This window comes from Chenopodium album, chromosome 15 (genome assembly GCF_948465745.1).
Source record: "Chenopodium album chromosome 15, dcCheAlbu1.1, whole genome shotgun sequence".
NCBI classification, from domain to species: Eukaryota; Viridiplantae; Streptophyta; class Magnoliopsida; order Caryophyllales; family Amaranthaceae; genus Chenopodium; species Chenopodium album.
In genome coordinates, this window is record NC_137848.1 from 17,483,607 (window position 1) to 17,500,288 (window position 16,682).

General features: G+C 34.0%; 1 protein-coding gene across 1 annotated transcript; it reads right to left on the reverse strand.

Annotated features, from left to right (window-relative positions):
• Positions 1 to 5,578: 5,578 nt before the first annotated feature.
• LOC145582019 (E3 ubiquitin-protein ligase AIP2-like) lies at positions 5,579 to 6,804 on the reverse strand. Its single transcript, XM_081639056.1, has one exon. It carries the CDS (start codon positions 6,636 to 6,638, stop codon positions 5,661 to 5,663), a length of 978 nt encoding a protein of 325 aa, XP_081495182.1. The 5' UTR covers positions 6,639 to 6,804; the 3' UTR covers positions 5,579 to 5,660.
• Between the last annotated feature and the right edge of the window lie 9,878 nt (positions 6,805 to 16,682).

A 16,682-nucleotide genomic window follows, 5' to 3' on the forward strand; every position in this document is an offset into this window, starting at 1 on the left:
TGAAGCCCAAGCAATCTTCGAGTGCAGAATAAAATGGCACAGTAACTTAATTTAGTTAAGACTTTATTTTCTGGATATGTTGTTAATATGTTAAGTAGGGTTTGCACGAAACTTATTAGAAGCGTGACAAAGAGCTTGATAAATCTAATAAAAAGGAAAAGATGAAAAGATAGATTTTAGGAAAAGATTTTCTAAATAAATATAAAATCAGAATATCAAAAAGATATTATCCTTTTTGATAATCTTTCTTTATCTTATTTTCCGAAAATATTTTCTTTAAAAACTAAATTTACTTAAATAAAAACCGTGTTTTAAGATTTAGTTGAGTTAATATAATTATCTTTTCAAAAAACCCTACTTGCTATACAAGCTAGTCTTGTATAAATAGTAGAAATCTTATTTCATAGTTTGGTGTGAGTTTATGCTTAAAGAAATCACTCGTGCTTTAATTGTGTAAGTTAGCCAAGCTTATAATTTTGTCATATTAGTTTCGGGTTTCGTGCATAGCTTGCCTATTATATACTAGTGTCATATATTTTGTATTGGTTGGGTTCTTGGGTGAGTGTGTAATTTATATTTTGCATACAGTGTGTAAGCATCTAGTGTGAGGCCGAGAGAGTACTTTGGGAGTACGAGTGAATCTAAGTTTGGGACTTAGATTGGGTAGGATAGGGTCCTACTGTGTAGCAAGTTCAGTGTGGAACTTGTGAGTAAAGGTCTGTGGATAATAGGTTGTAATTTGGGATTGCCCTATTATAGTGGAGTAACTTAGTTTTGGAAATCCCTTAGGAAGGGTCGAGGTTTTACTTCTAGTTGGGCCCTGGAAGGTTTCCTCGTAAAAATCTGTGTGCATTGCAAGTTCCTTTACAGTTTATTTATATTCCGCAAAAAGTAGTAACAGGAATTCACATACAATTCACCCCCCTTCTTGTAGTGTTCGTCTCAACTAACAGTCACCCAAATAGACGAGAGTGCTCCTGATGAGGTTCAATTTCCCGCTTGTGTTGCTTTGTGCTCACAAGCCCCTCTTCCACACAAGGCTAGTGTTCTTGCCGCCAAATGGCTAGAGCACGCAGCATGCAGCACACAGCACGCTTTAGGGCTCAAACTTCCGGACCGTGACAGTTGGTATCAGAGCCGAGGTCCAAACCTCGTCGTAAGGAACTTGTGTATGCACCAAGGAGGGATACACAAAGATTGAATTCGTAGAAAAAAGGCTTGCTTGGCTGGAGGGCAAGGCAGACCAATGGACCGAGCTCCAAGTCATCCTGCAAGAGCAAGCCGCTAAATTGTGAAATTGATGGAGGATAGAGATGCTCTCCGCGAAAAATTGCAATTTGTTCAAGGACAAGCTGACGACACTTAAGAAATGTGCTACCCTAATGTGCGCTGTGGGCAAAGACGCACTTGGTGTTGGTGCTGTATAAATCAAACAGCCCAAACCTTGCGATTACAGTGGCGCTAGAGATGCCAAAGAAGTTGACAACTTCCTCTTCGACATGGAGCTGTGCTTCCAAATATGTCAATTGAGTGACAATCAGAAGGTGGAGACTGCCATCATATACTTTTCCGAAGATGTTAAGCTTTGGTGGCGTACCAAGCACACAGACATCGAAGCAAGAAGGATAAAGATTGATACATGGGCGAAGTTCAAAGAGGAACTCAAGGAACAATTCTACCCCAACAACACAGATTTTGTTGCTCGGATGAAGTTGCAAGAGTGCCGCCAGAAGGGCTCTCTTCGCGACTATGTGAAGGATTACTCGGCGATAACGTTGGACATCACTGACATGAATGAGAAAGATCGTGTGTTCAACTTTGTCCATGGGTTAAAGGAATGGGCGCAGCGAGAGATTTTAAGGCAGAAGATTGACACCCTCACTGCTGCCATGTGTGATGCTAAAAAATTGATGGACTACTCAGTTGGGAAGGGTCGTCAATCCGAGAATGATTCAAGTGGGACGTCAAAACGCTACGATAGCTTGGCTCCAAGCTCTCTAGAGGGTACAGAGGTTGGCTCTCGAGTATCGTCCAACACTTATCAAAGAAGAAGTGGAGGAGGTGATGCTCAGAAACCTAAAATTGACCTCCTCCTACAACTCCGGAAACTCTAGGGCCAGCATGTCCTCAGCAAATACAAGGTCATTGAATTGCGTAGTTTTTCAAGGCCCACACAAATGGTGGGAGTGCGATCATAAAGACGAGTTTGACAAGATCCAAAAGAGATTGTCATCAATATCAGTTTAAGAGTCCGCAACCAGCAGAGAAAACACTGCAGTTCAAGGAATGGGTGCGATCTACAAAATGAGCTCAATGAGATTGATTGCCCCAGAAGAACCTAAAGGCTGACACCTATCGGCAATGCGACTGATGGAGACAGAGAAGAAGGCAACATCGGAGAAACAAAATCACACTAGAGACCCTGAGAAGCGGGAGATGAAGCCCAACGAGCCGACAACATCAAAGATACACCCCTGCTAAAACAAGAATCAGAAACACCGCTTGAAGCAAAGAGCGATAGGCCTAGAGACACCAAATAAAAAACTCCCAATAGAAAGGGAGTACAGTGGTCGAGCCAACAACAAAGGTCACGTGCAAGGGATCACAAAGAGAATGGATACCCAAGAGGCACCAGCTACAATCAGAAGCTCACCACAACAATCTCAAGGAAGCAGTTCCCCAACAGAAGATGATCGAGGAAGCAGCTCTCCACTAGAACTCAACAGATACAGCTCCTAGGAGGAAATTTAGAAATGAAGCTCTCAACAAGTTGTTCGAGGAGGGCCACCGCAGAGAAAAGCTCCTCGGCAATAACGAAGATTCAGATCCAGAGTCGACGAAGATTCAACAAGCCAGCCGCTTAAAAGGCGCACTAATGACTCCAGATTGATTAGGATTTTCTAATTTTGATTGTAACTCTTGTAAGTCGACGAGCTAGTCGACAGCTTAAGTGGGTGAGGATGTTAGAATCCGACTCCCTTTGATGTACTAGATGCCGTTTAGATGCTTTTCTAGAGTTTACTTTATGTTTTCAAGGCCTGAGATCCCATTATTGTGTTACTGTCAGTGCATTATTCACTAGGGATTCTCTTTAAAATCAAATTAAAGCTTTTTAGAGGGTGAATGATGGAATGAAATCTTAAGCCTTCTACCATGTGTTGCCTTACTTTTTATACTTGTTTGTTGTTAGACCCTTATAGATATTTTGTCTTACTTGCATAATAGCTCCCCTCCAAACCAACTTGATGCACTAAGAGCTCGTGGTTCGAACCCGCTTATGCCCGTCTTGAAGTATCGGCCATCACAAGCCCCAACCACCTGAACTCTGTCGCCCAAATAGACAAGAGTGCTCCTGATGAGATTCAATTGCCCGCTTGTGTTGTTTTGTGCTCACAGGGCCCTGTTCTGCACAAGACTAGTATTCTTGCCGCCAAAAGGCTAGAGCGCGCCGCACACGAAGGGGCTCAAACTTCCGCTAGCCCAAAAGGGTCACTCCTCGAAACTTTGACCCTAATTCACCAAATCTAGATCTACTTAGTCAAAGAGGTTAGGTTATTAAGATTTTTATTTTGCATAGGCGTTTTGACAGACTGTAAAATTTTGACGTCATTGTCAGTGACAGGAATTTGAGTTAAGGTGGTTGTAAATTTTGTTTCTTCCCCTGCTTTTGTTAATTCATTATGAAGCTAATATGTGATTTAGATCTTACTAATTATATGCCTAGTAGTTATAATGGTCAATCCTATGTGCATGAATTAGTCCCCCTTTTCACCACAACCCCTCATATCCTTCATCATATCTTTATCCCAAACCCTATTTTGGAGGCTTGACGTCTATAAGTGATAAAAAGTCAATAGGAGTTCAATGAAAATTAATTGAGTCTTTTAAGGAAATGGAAAAGTTCAAAGGTAGGATGGTCACCCAATTGTCATCTTTGATTTATGAATTTGATGTTTTTAAGGTTTGCGTAAATATTGATGATACTTGTGAGGAGTCAAAACGGCGGGTAGGTGATTCCCTTTGGCTATAAGAGAAGAAAAACTCATTATGGGAAAAAATTTGCATGAAGATCAAGTTGTTGAGGGAAGTGCCACGAGCCCACGACATTTTAAAAAATGAAGAAAAAAATACTCTCTCCGTCCCTTAATTAGATGCCTACTTTCCTTTTTGGGGGTTTCAAAATTAGATGCCTATCTATATTAAGAATGTACTTTTTGACAATATTCCCTCTTTTTTATGAGTTGTCATCAATTTTCTTTTATTTATTTTGCACTTTTGATATCATTTTCCAACACTTTGTCTCTTTATGTGTTCAATAATTACTAATTACTTTTTTTTCTCTCTCTCTCTCTCTCTCTCTCTATCTCTCTCTAACCCCACATGCACTTTGTACTTTTCCATCATGGGTTTTGAGAAATCTCTAAATTTTTTAATTTTCGTGTAATTTTAAAAGTACACATCTAATTAAGAAATAGAAGGAGTAGTAAGGATGATGAATTTGGGGACGGAGAGCTCCCAATTTTGAAGTTGCTCCCTTCCCAAATCAAGGTGGTTGTAGTGGACCGTGGGTCTTAAGCCTTTCAAGCTTACTAGTGTGATTTATTCCCTTTACTTTCCCCTCCATTTCCTTCCCTAATCCGTACTCATTGATGAGTTGGGTCGTTTCGCCTAGGAAAAAAGTAAGCCTATTTTGACTAAAGCTTTGGGCCAGTATGAGCCCAAAAAAATTAATAATTAAATTTTAGAATGTTCAAAACCCAAATTTTTAATTCTGGTTAGGTTGGCCCGAGCCCAAATTGAGGCCCAAAAATCGTCCCAAACCCAGGAAAATTCGCGCCAGGCTGCGTTTGCTTCGGTCTAATCTTTCCCTATTTCTTCTTATCACCTTTGAGCATCAAGTTAATACAGAAATCATCCCGTTATTAGCCAACTAGAGGCTACCAACTAGAGGCAAGTCCAAGAGTGTCCTCACAAATCATATGCAGCAGGAAGCAGGTGCTAATCCCATGCTCGGTCAATACAATTAAATATTTAAAACATGGACTAAAGTGTCTCCTATACTCATGTAACAATGATACTGTAGACAGGGAATTAAGCCAATGTTGCACGGATTCGTCAATTGGTTGCCATCTCCCGTACCAGAAACGTCTCGGGGACAGGGACGGGTACGGCTTGGAAACGTCCTAGCTGTAGAAGTGTAGAGGGAACCTGCATTACTTTCATCTGACAAAATTTCAAATGCTTTTGATGAGAGGCTTGTTGCTGCCTTGCAGTGTCATTAACAGGAGAGATGGATGATGTATGTTCTGATTAATCGAACTGAGATGGGTTATAACTTAAGCTACTTGCACTTTATTTTGAGTTGGTTTTTCATCTCCTGTATTTTGATTACACTTGCAGATATCAAACTAGGAATTAACAAAATTGGAGTAGTGTTTTAGAAAGCTTAAGAAACATACTACTTGTAAGCGAGTTTAAATGACATACTTCGTATGTATTAGAAAATTTGTGTGGGATACATTATGGTACATTACATATAATCTCAACCTGAATTCAACTGCAGTTATAACAATTCATATAGGAACACAAATAAATTGACCCAACATCAAATAATGTCGATAACAAAAATGATACAATGACACAATAATCAAAAACACCATCTAAATATACATAAACTCGCCCCCTCGAACAGCATTAGCAGCACCACGCCTCTCTTCCTCAAGCTCCTTTTCCCTCTCCTTCCAACTCTCATACTTATGATCATCCGTCGGCAACTCGTGCCGACAAATCGGGCACGAGTTATGCTCATCCAACCACGGCTTCAAACACGGCGGATGAAACAAATGTTTACACGGCATTTCCTGCATTTCATCTCCCACTCCCAATTTCTCTTTACATATACAACACTCTGCCCCCTCTTCACCAATCTTCTCCTTAACCATCTCCTCGCTTTCGAGTTTAATCACCGGCAACTTTTCCACCACCTCTTTACTCGCAGGCGGCGCAACCCTTCCAGTCGTTCCCTCCATTGGTGGGAGCAAATCTTCCAGATTATCAAGCATTGACACATCTAAACTTTCGACCAATCCCCTCATCAAACTCCCCACGACTTCATCATTGCTAGTATCACCATTGTCACCGGCGGTTTGCGACTGCGCAGCGAGCGCAGTTAACAGATTCTGCTGCACAAGCCAATTGGGTTGCGCAGGCTCCTGATCAACCGTCAAATGACCTTCAAAGAGGTACCCACCTCTACGATTCGATTGCGAAATTCTCTCTCCTCCATTTTCAGGGTCTTCTTGATTTAGGGTTTGTCGGAAGTGGGTGATGCAGGAATTGAGGTGGGTTTTCTCGGCGGGGTTGACGGTGAGGCGGTCGGCAATCTCGAGGAGGTCGACGCCGGCGAGGAGGTAAGCCGGGAAAGTGTAGCGAGTGCGGATTACGGTTGCGACGCGTGAAACGACGTCGTAGAAGAGTTTCTGGGTTGAAGGAGAAGAGGTGGAGTAGGATTGAAGAAGGAGGGATTTGATTGATGAAACTGCTGATTCGAATGTTTGCTTTTTGTTTAATTGTGTTCGGAGTTGTTGCAATTGATTGGTTAGTTCTTCGTCGGAGGGTTTTGATGAATTTGACGCCATGATTTGGTTGATTTGATTAGGTTTTGAGGATGAACCCTAAATTGAGAAAAATGATTTGGGGGATTTTGAGAGATTTGAGGGTTACTCAATAAGAAAAGGAGGAAATGAAGGGAGGAGATGTGAAGGTGAGATGGGATTGGAGAGTTTTATAAGGTTTGTTCTTCTACTTTCTTGAGCAAGGGGACAAATAATAGAAGCTATATTCTCTATTTTGGTTTTCTTAATTTGAGGCACTTTTGTATACTTGATTACTTGTCTACTTGATAACTTGAAGTTGAAGGTTTAGTCTTCAACTCCTCACTAGGCACATTATTACATTAACAAACATGACAGTGTTCCTTCAAAAATAAAAAAAAAAACAAACATGACAGTGGAGAATTTAGAGATCTCAATTCAGATGACGGGGTTTTGTTGGATGGGTTCAAGGCCTTCATGTGGAACATGGGTTGGGTAAAGTATACTATGGGATATTAGCTAAAAAAATAGTTTTCAGTTGTAATAATTATCCAGGGAGGGAGTAGGGGTACACATGGTGTACAAAAAAATCTTATACACAAGCACATTATTGGTTAAAAAAGAATCTTTTTAATTTGTGGGCCACCCTAATTTTCATTTGAATTTCAAATTATATTTTTTAAATTTTCAATTTTGAATTTCAAATTTATCTAACCTTTCAACTACCCACATTAATATAGTATATAATCCCCCAAAAAAAAATAGTCTTTGATTTTTTCTCCTTATTTTTTTTTCTCTCTCCTAATTTTTTTTTTCTGTCTCCTAATTTTTTTCTCTGTCCAATTTTTACTCTCTCCATAACGAATGAAGAATACTGAAGAAATCTTACATTCTTAGTTTCTCCATGGAAAAATTTGACCCCATTGCGATTTCTACAGATTTCTCCGATGAAAATTTGAACAATCATGTAATTTATTCCTATTGTTTCCGGTTGTACTCGCGGTGGGTTATAATTATTAAAATGAATTTTAATGATAATACTTATGAAGAATAAACTTATTTGAATACAAGTTTGGTTGATGTTTCAAAAAAAAAATTATTTGGAACTATATGCTGTAAGTAAATTAATTTGGTTAATGTTGATGTTGTAAAATTTTCGTAGAAATTGTTAGGGGTGTCCATTCGGTTTTCGGTTTGGATTTAGCCCAAATCCAATCCGATCCGAAATGAATTTCGGTTTTTAGTTTTCAAATCCAATCCGATCCGAGTTACTTACCAAATCCGATCCGATTCAATCCGAATTATAATTCAGTTATTTGGATCCAATCCGAAAATCCGAATTAAAATACATTGCTAAATTTTTTGGGTCTAATGCGATTACAAAAATAAAGTTGCAATAATAAAATTCAATTCTTGAAAGTATAGTAGTACATGATTTATACAAGTATTAAAAACATAGGTTTACATTGTTAATATTATTATAATCATGAACATAGTTTAACATGATTAATATTAACAATATTTTTTTGTAAAATAACACGTTCATAATTCGGTTATTTCGGTATTTTGGATCCGAACAAGGTCAATCCGATCCGATCCGAAAATCCGAATTTTCAAAAAAATTCAATCCGATCCGATCCGATTTAAAGTTTGGTTCCGAACCGAATTGATAATTCGGTTTGGATTGGATTGGATTTCGGTTTTTATCCGAATAATGGACACCCCTAGAAATTGTAGCTGGAAATTGGAGTAATGTTTGTTGCCGGAAATTGAAATTGGACACAAAAAAAAATCCGGAATTGTAATTGACATCAAACTGTCGTCGGAATTGTAGTGGAGACGCCAAAGTTTTGCCGAAATTGCCATAGATACATTTTAATAAATTCACATAATGAACATGTTGATACCCCTTAGTTCTAATGGTTTAGAATACTAGCGTCGTGTGTATATGCCAAAAGGATACCACAATTCGAACTCTGTCGACAGGGTGCATAAATTTTTTTTATTTATTTTTGGTGTCATATTCAATTTTACAGAATCATATCTAATTATAAAATATCAAAATAACAAAAACATAGTTTTTATTTTTTTTATATATATTTTTTTAAATTTCTGTGAAGGAAACAAACTTATTCCTTTAGATGTAACTTTCTTATATTTAAATAAGTATTTTATTTTTGTATCCAAAATTTAAAAAGTAAAAATTTTCAGATTTGATAAATGTAAAAAGAGAACCTATTCATTTAATAATATATATTAATATGTAATCCAATGAATGTGCTGATACCCCCTTAGTCTAATGGTCTAGACATTATTGAAATAGCGTATTAAGCAAAGTCATTCAGTGTTCGAAACTTGCGACCTTGAAGAAACCTCTTTTTTTTTTTCATTTGAAACATTTGTTAATTTAAAGAATCATTCTTCTGTTTATAAAATCTAAATTAATAAAAGTAATACTTTCAGATCTGCTTACACAATGTTTTAAACTCTAGTACAAACTATAGTTTTAAATGAAATTAATAAAAATAATGGTATATATTGTGGAATATTTGGACCAAACTTCAAACCGCCATCTCCTCCCAATCCACTTTGGTGTTTGTTTTCCTATTATTTTTTCTTTCTTAGATCCATTTTTAGTACATGCATTTTAAAGTTCAGAATGGCAGGGTCAAATTCCATAAGTTGTACAATCTGGCATGGTGGGAGGCTTGTATATTATCCTAAGTTAACGTACAAAGATGGAGAACACCTTGTTGTTCACATCTTTCACAATGAATTCGAACTAGACAAATTGGCTGCCATAATTAAAGGGCTTGGGTATGAACAATGTAATTTAAGTTATATTCCTTCGTTTGATTGTTCAATGAGTGAATTAGTTGATCTCGTGTGTAAATGTCTACAGGTTACCTGAGTTCGAACTCTGTGACAATAAATAACTTTTTTTTTGTTTGATTACTTTTCAATTTTACGAAATCATATTTTATTTTAAAATATCAAAATAACAAAAACATACTTTTTTTATTTCTTTGAAGGGAACAAAGATATACTTTTAGATGTGTAACTCTTTTATATTTAATAAAAAAAAACCTATAACTAATCTTTAATAACTATTTTTTTTCTCGCAAAAAAAAAAAAAGTATTTCCATTGGTCTGATATACAAACCCCTTGAGTGATGATGGATAGCCATCTTCTGTTCAAATCTTGTGGAGGTACAAAAAAAACACGTTCTACTTTTATTTATTTATTTATTTTTATAAATTTTCATTTTAAGTATCATTTTTGTATTTAAAAACTCAAAAATAATTATTATCAATTTTAAAGGAATCATATTTGTATTTGTAAAATCAAAACTTACACCGTATTTCAAAGTCAAGAAACTTATTGGAACTTTGTAAGACCTTATCAAACTTATTATACCTTACTAAACTTATCAGTCCTTACTGAATTTATTTGAACTTATTATACCTTATTGGACCTTATTAGTACGGGTATCCATCATTCGAATTAAAATCGAAATTTAATCAAATCAAAACTGAATTATTAATTCGGATCAGATCCAAACTTTAAATCGAATCGGATTGGATTGAATTTTTTTGAAAATTCGGACGTTCGAATTGGATGGGATTGACCTTGTTTGAATCCAAAAAACAGAAATAAATTAAATATGAAATCGTTAGTTTATAAATAAGTATTGTTAATATAATCATGCTAAACTATGATTATAATTATTACTATTTATCATGTAACTTACCTACGTTTTCAATACTTCTATTAATCGTGTGTACAACTATACTTTTAAGAATTAATTTTTTATTATTGTATTTTAATTTTTATTATCGCATTAGGCCAAAAATATTTGTAACGTATTTTAATTTGCACTCTCGTATCGAGTCCAAATAACCGAATTTTAAATCGGATTGAATCGGATTGGATTTGGTAAAGAATTCAGATCGGGTTGGATTTGATAATTGAAAATCGAAATTTATTTCGGATCGGATTGAATTTGGGCTAAATTTAAGTCAAAAATCGAATGAACACCCCTACTTATTAGACCTTATTAATAGACTTAGTAATGGATAACAAAGAGCGTGTATAAGGATTTAAATCAATACTTACAATTTACCTCTCTTTTAATACGTATTATTAAATTACTTACAATTTGAACTCCGTGGTAATAATACATAAAACGTACAATTTTAAGTTACAAAATGAATGACACACATTTTTTTAAAAATATAAACATTAAAATAGTATTAACATATCAAATAGAATAAATCATTACAATTTATAGATACAACTAATACATCTGTAAACTAATCCATTTAGAAAGTGATTCACATAATAGAACAATAATTATACATAAATTATGGTTACTGTTTTGTGTGTTTTTGTGTCCCTTGGGAGAGTTACAACTCAAATATTGGGTCCAATGAAGCCGCCTGTACCTTCAAAAGAACGGAGCTCCGGATGTTTGGATGTCCGCCTCCGAAGATTAAGTTAGTACGGATTCGAAGTAAAACGTGCGAAAAGTAAATATCTTCTCAGATTTCGAGATTAGGTGTTCTCTGTTTTCGAGAGCAGTAAATAATTTAATGTTAAGACGTGCCCCAATAAATGGGGGAATCTCCCTATTTATAGGTTCCTAGAAAGGTGTGCCCTGTCCTAGAAAGGTGTGCCATATCTGCGTGACACGTGTCAACATCTAGGAGGTCCATTTGGACACCTCTTTTAGTGACACGTGTCGCGCTCTTGGCGGGGTAAAAATACCCAAATCAGTTACATATTCTTGTTAACACATATTATTAATACAAATTCTTGCTCATACATATTATTAAACCACACAACGACATTCAATACCATTATCCTTACATTTGAAGCCCCGTAAACCCTAAACCCTAAATACATATGAATTTTAAAAAAATTGTAACATCCGAGACAACGCCCAAATCACACACTAGCTATACAACAGTTGAACCTAATTTTCAAATTAAAGAAGTACAAACTAGCAATGCGGGGCATCGCCTGAGACACAAACTAGTTATGTATTACTAAGCGTCATTTTAATATTTAAGAAATCATATTGTCATTTATAGCATTATGGAATTCACTTGACATCAACATCAAATGTAGAAAATAATACAAATTTCATTCACCAATGTGATTATACACCCTGGTTTAGTTGGTCACTGCTTTCCTATTGTACACAACATATCTGTGTTCGATACCTAACTATACCAAACTTAAATAAATGAAAACTACCTTAGTAATGGATAACATATAATTTATATAAGGAATTAATACTTACAATTAACCTCTCTTTTAATACATATCCCCTACCTTATAAAAAGTACAAGATTACTCTTATGAATAGTATGAAGTGTGATGTTATTTATACCCTTTAAAATGTGTATTTACACATATACCCTCATTAATTTGTACAACCTTTTGTAATGAATATTGTTTGGACAATTATACCATGTAAAATATTTAATGACTTATTTACCCTCATTAATTCTTTTAATAACTTTTAAAAATAGTGCGTGGACATTAATTCCCCTAGATACATTTGATTATAATATGTTTTCTTTCACTAAATCGACCAATAATTTAATTTTTGATGTATGTCCAAATCGAAAATTTTTTTGGGTATGGATAGCTATGACGCGCACATCGCGTGCGTAACTACCCTAGTTATTAAAAAACTTACAGTTTAAACTCCGTGGTAATATATATAAAATGAACAATTTTAAGTTACAAAATGAATAACACACTCTTTTTTAAAAATATAAACAATAGACTAGTATTAACATATCATATAGAAGAAATAATTACAATCTATAAAAGCAACTGATTCATCGGTAAACTAATTCATTTACAAAGTGATGCACATAACAGAACAAGTATTGTACAAAACTTCTTGTTAATACATTTTATTAATACATATTCTTCTTAAAATACATTATTAAACCAAACAACAACATGCAATACCATTATCTTAACATTTATTGCTCAATAAAATTTTAACCCTAGACTATGTAACCTAAACCCTAAACCCAACCCTAACAACATTTATATGCAATAGTAATTATCATAATATATTAATAAGCGTCTTATTAACATTAAAGGAATCATATTGTCATTAATAGAATCATACAATTCATTTGACATAAATATAAACGGTACAAATTAATAAATAATACAATAACATACGTGCTGATACCCCCTGGTGTAGGTTGTCAATGCTTTCCTATTGAATATAAGTGATCTGTGTTTGAATCCTAACTACATTTACTTTCTTTTTTTTTATTTTTATAATTTTATTTTTTATTCACCTTCATCAAATTACAAATGTATCCCAATAAAAATTAGTCCTTTTAAATACTAATGTTACCAATCGTCAATAAAACAATTCGAGGTCTGATTTCTTTAAATCCGAAATTATGAGACTCCCACTACAAAAGCAAAATCTTTCTGAATTTCAGAGTGTCAAATTACATAAAACAATATCTTTCCAAGTTTAAACAACATCAAAATAGTATCTACAGGATCAAAAAAATATTTGCTTACTTATTTATATCTAACATAATACTTAGTCATTCAACTCAGAAACATTGGATGGATGTGGGGATCGATTAACATTCGATTGTTGAGAACTATTTTGAGAACTCATGACGATTTGTCTGGGAACGCCTCTACCAAAACTACGTAGGTTCAAAGTTCATCCAGACTGTTGAAATATTTGACCACCAAGGCTTTGATTTAATCCTCCGTATGGGTTGTGCTAGTAAATGCCTCAAGGTTCAACTGATCCATAGTGGACTAGACCATCGTAAACAGAGCTGAAATTACTAGTATGGTGTTGCGGATTCACACTCCATAAAACTAGTTTGCTTCACCAAACATACCATTGTACAAAGTATCATCCCCGTCACCTTCATCCTCAGGTTCCTAAACATAGAACAGTAAAAAAAAGGTCTTAATGATATGAAGAATTAAACTGTATAAAACCAGAATAATTGTCGTTCTATCAATCTAACAAATTTCACTTTCCATTTCACTGCCACAATGTCAAACACACTACTATATTTTATTTCAGATGCTAAAAAAAAAAAAAAAAAAAAAAAAAAAAAAAAAAAAAAAAAAGATACTATGAAATAATATTTTAATTTATTATTGAAAAAATGATCTTAAATACAACAAACAGATTCTATAAAATATTGACAGCAAATAAACCTCGCTCGATTTCGTTTAACAATTGCTTCCATTACAATGGAACCCAGAAACACTCCTGCAATTAAATAACATTTCACAAGAAAAAATTATAAAATAAACAAAACCAAAGCCAACATACAAATCAATCTATTAATCTAAAAGATTTACCCTTTCAAATCTATCTTTATAAAACTTTTAATGTTTACCCAAAATCAATTTCTTCAAAATCAAACAATGAAAACCCTAAATTATCAAAATCATCAATTAGGAAAATTAAACGAAATAATTCAACAACAAACAAGATTACCAGGGAATACTTGTAACTAATTAACAAAATTGATATCCACACTTGAATAATTTCTTCACAATTCGTTCCCTTGTTTAAATTGGTATGTTCTTCTCCAAAGAATTTTAGGGAAAAAGATAAAATTTTGGGAGAGAAGATGATAACTTAATTGTGTACCATCCATTAATTGTTTGGTGCCCAGTTAAATTTTTGCCGCTCACCTTCCTCGTAATGGCGCTCAGCCTAAATTTTGCCGCTCTTCTTTCCCTCTTATTTTTTTTTTCCATTCCCTCTTCTTTTTTGTCCTTCCCTAACTTCAATGTTGAGTTGGCGAAAACTAATTGGTGGTGTACAAAATGTTTTTGTACACCATGTGTACCCCTAGCTTTTACCCACCCTTCACTTTTAATTGCAACACTTTAACATTCACGCTTATCGATGCATAGTTAATCCCTCTTATATATCTCTAATTATAGATAAGTAAAATAATAGATGATTTTGCTCTTACAGGAATACCTTGCCTTAGATCCCACACGCAAAAAGTTTGATAATAAGGCCTTCATTATTTCAACTTATTTTTTACTTATTTCAAAAATAATAAGTTAAGATTAAATCAAATCAGAAAAAATATCTTCAAATCAGATCATCTTTATGTGTACATTTTTTAATCGCTAAATATCTTTAATTTCGTAATGAAAAAAATTACTCTCTCTGTTTTTTTTAAATGTATCACTTTCCTTTTATGGGTGTTTATTTTTTTAATGCATCACTTTCTTATTTGGTAACTTTATACTATATTTAACTAGTGTGTAGCCCGGGCGTTGCACCGGTTGCTACTTTAATTAGACCTTGTTATTATTATATACATTTATTTTCATATTTATAACATAGTTTGTGATTGGCTTAGATGGTTAAGTAATCATCTTTCTTATAAAAGGTTGGGTGTTCGAATCCCCTTATCATCATTTTTTATATGAAGCAATATTCTAGTTGATTGAGTAGTGATGATGTGGCATACTGAGAGATGGAGTAAGTGACGTGGCGTGGTCTATGGGGCACGAAGACGTTTTAGTAACGCCTTTTAATAGATTAGTATAGATCATTTCTCTCTCTTACTTTAAACCCCGCTTAAATTACTTTATTATTTCTCTCTCTTCCATAGTCTCACTCATATAACAAAAATATTTACTCTCCCTCACATTTTTTCTCTTTCATGGTCCCCATCTAACTTTTACTACTATAAATTATTCATCCACTCACAATATTATATTACTCTCCTAAAACTCCGCGTATCACCAAGTAATGCAAATAAAAAAAAAGCGGAGGGAGTATTAAAATTACATATTAATAAAATACACATTAATACGAATCCAATAAAGCCGCATTTGATATATTTTTCCTTTATAGATTATCGTAAACCTAAAGTTAAAGTTTGGTCAAATTAGATCAAAATTAAATAAGCCCTAAGTCAATATCATCTACTTTGTATGAATCTATGATATTAGTATAAAACAAATAAATACGAAGTATATAAAAGTATAAAACATAGGCAACGTGTGCAATGAAAACTCTTCAAAAAGCAAATATTATTTTCGATTACTTTTATATGCAATTTTAGAATATTTTATATTTCTTAAATAATACTTCAAAGCGTATAAAAGTAATCGAAGGGTAGTAGAAACAATTTATGACATAGAAGAATTATTTTATTTCATCATCTCTTGTTGGTTAATTTTATTTTTTTTTTTTGAAAAAACGAAGAAAAAAGAAAAAAGGTTCCAGCCAACTATTCACGCTCTCAAAGTCTCAAAGAAACTTCATAATCTTCTTATGGTAATTCTTAATATGGCCCCAAATTCCTTTAGGATTCTCCAAGCTTTAGATGAAGCTAATCAAGCATTGATTCCATATTTTCTTCAAATACGAGGAATATAAAACCACCCCTAATGTGCTCACCATCACACTCAAAGAGCAGAAAGACTCTTAAAATTACAAACTTCAGATAAAACTAACTTCCAAGTTAAAATAAGAAATATCACTTCAAATGCAAGAGGCTACAACTAGGGGTGTCCATTATTCGGACTCCAGTCCAAAATCCAATCCAAATAAACTATTCAGATTGGACTTTTTTTTTTTTAATTTGGATTGAATAAGGACTCAAAAATTTTGAAATTCAGATTTTCGGATTGGATTTGGACTCAAATTTTTTAAGTCCAATCCAGTCCAAATAGTCCGAAATTATATATAATAATAATAATAATAATAATAATAATAATAATAATAATAATAATAAAAAATTAAACCTCAACCCATATAATATTAGTAAGCCCAAACCCAATACTTGCCCATTATGAATTTCTTAGGAATTTTTTTTTATTATTATTAATTCGTATTTGTTTTGTTTGTTGGAGTGATGATTCTTATGAATTTCTTAGGAAAATTTTTATTATTATTAATTCAAATTGAATCGAACTGGATTCGGATTATGAGATTTTTTAATTTGGATTGGATTGGATTTTGAAAACTTCGGATTTGGATTTGGACTATAAAATGAGAGTCCATATATTTTTCGAATTGGATTGGACTAGGC

Bases quoted from the DNA above. Each gene is read 5' to 3' on its own strand.
- LOC145582019 (XM_081639056.1), bottom strand. From the start codon at position 6,638: ATGGCGTCAAATTCATCAAAACCCTCCGACGAAGAACTAACCAATCAA.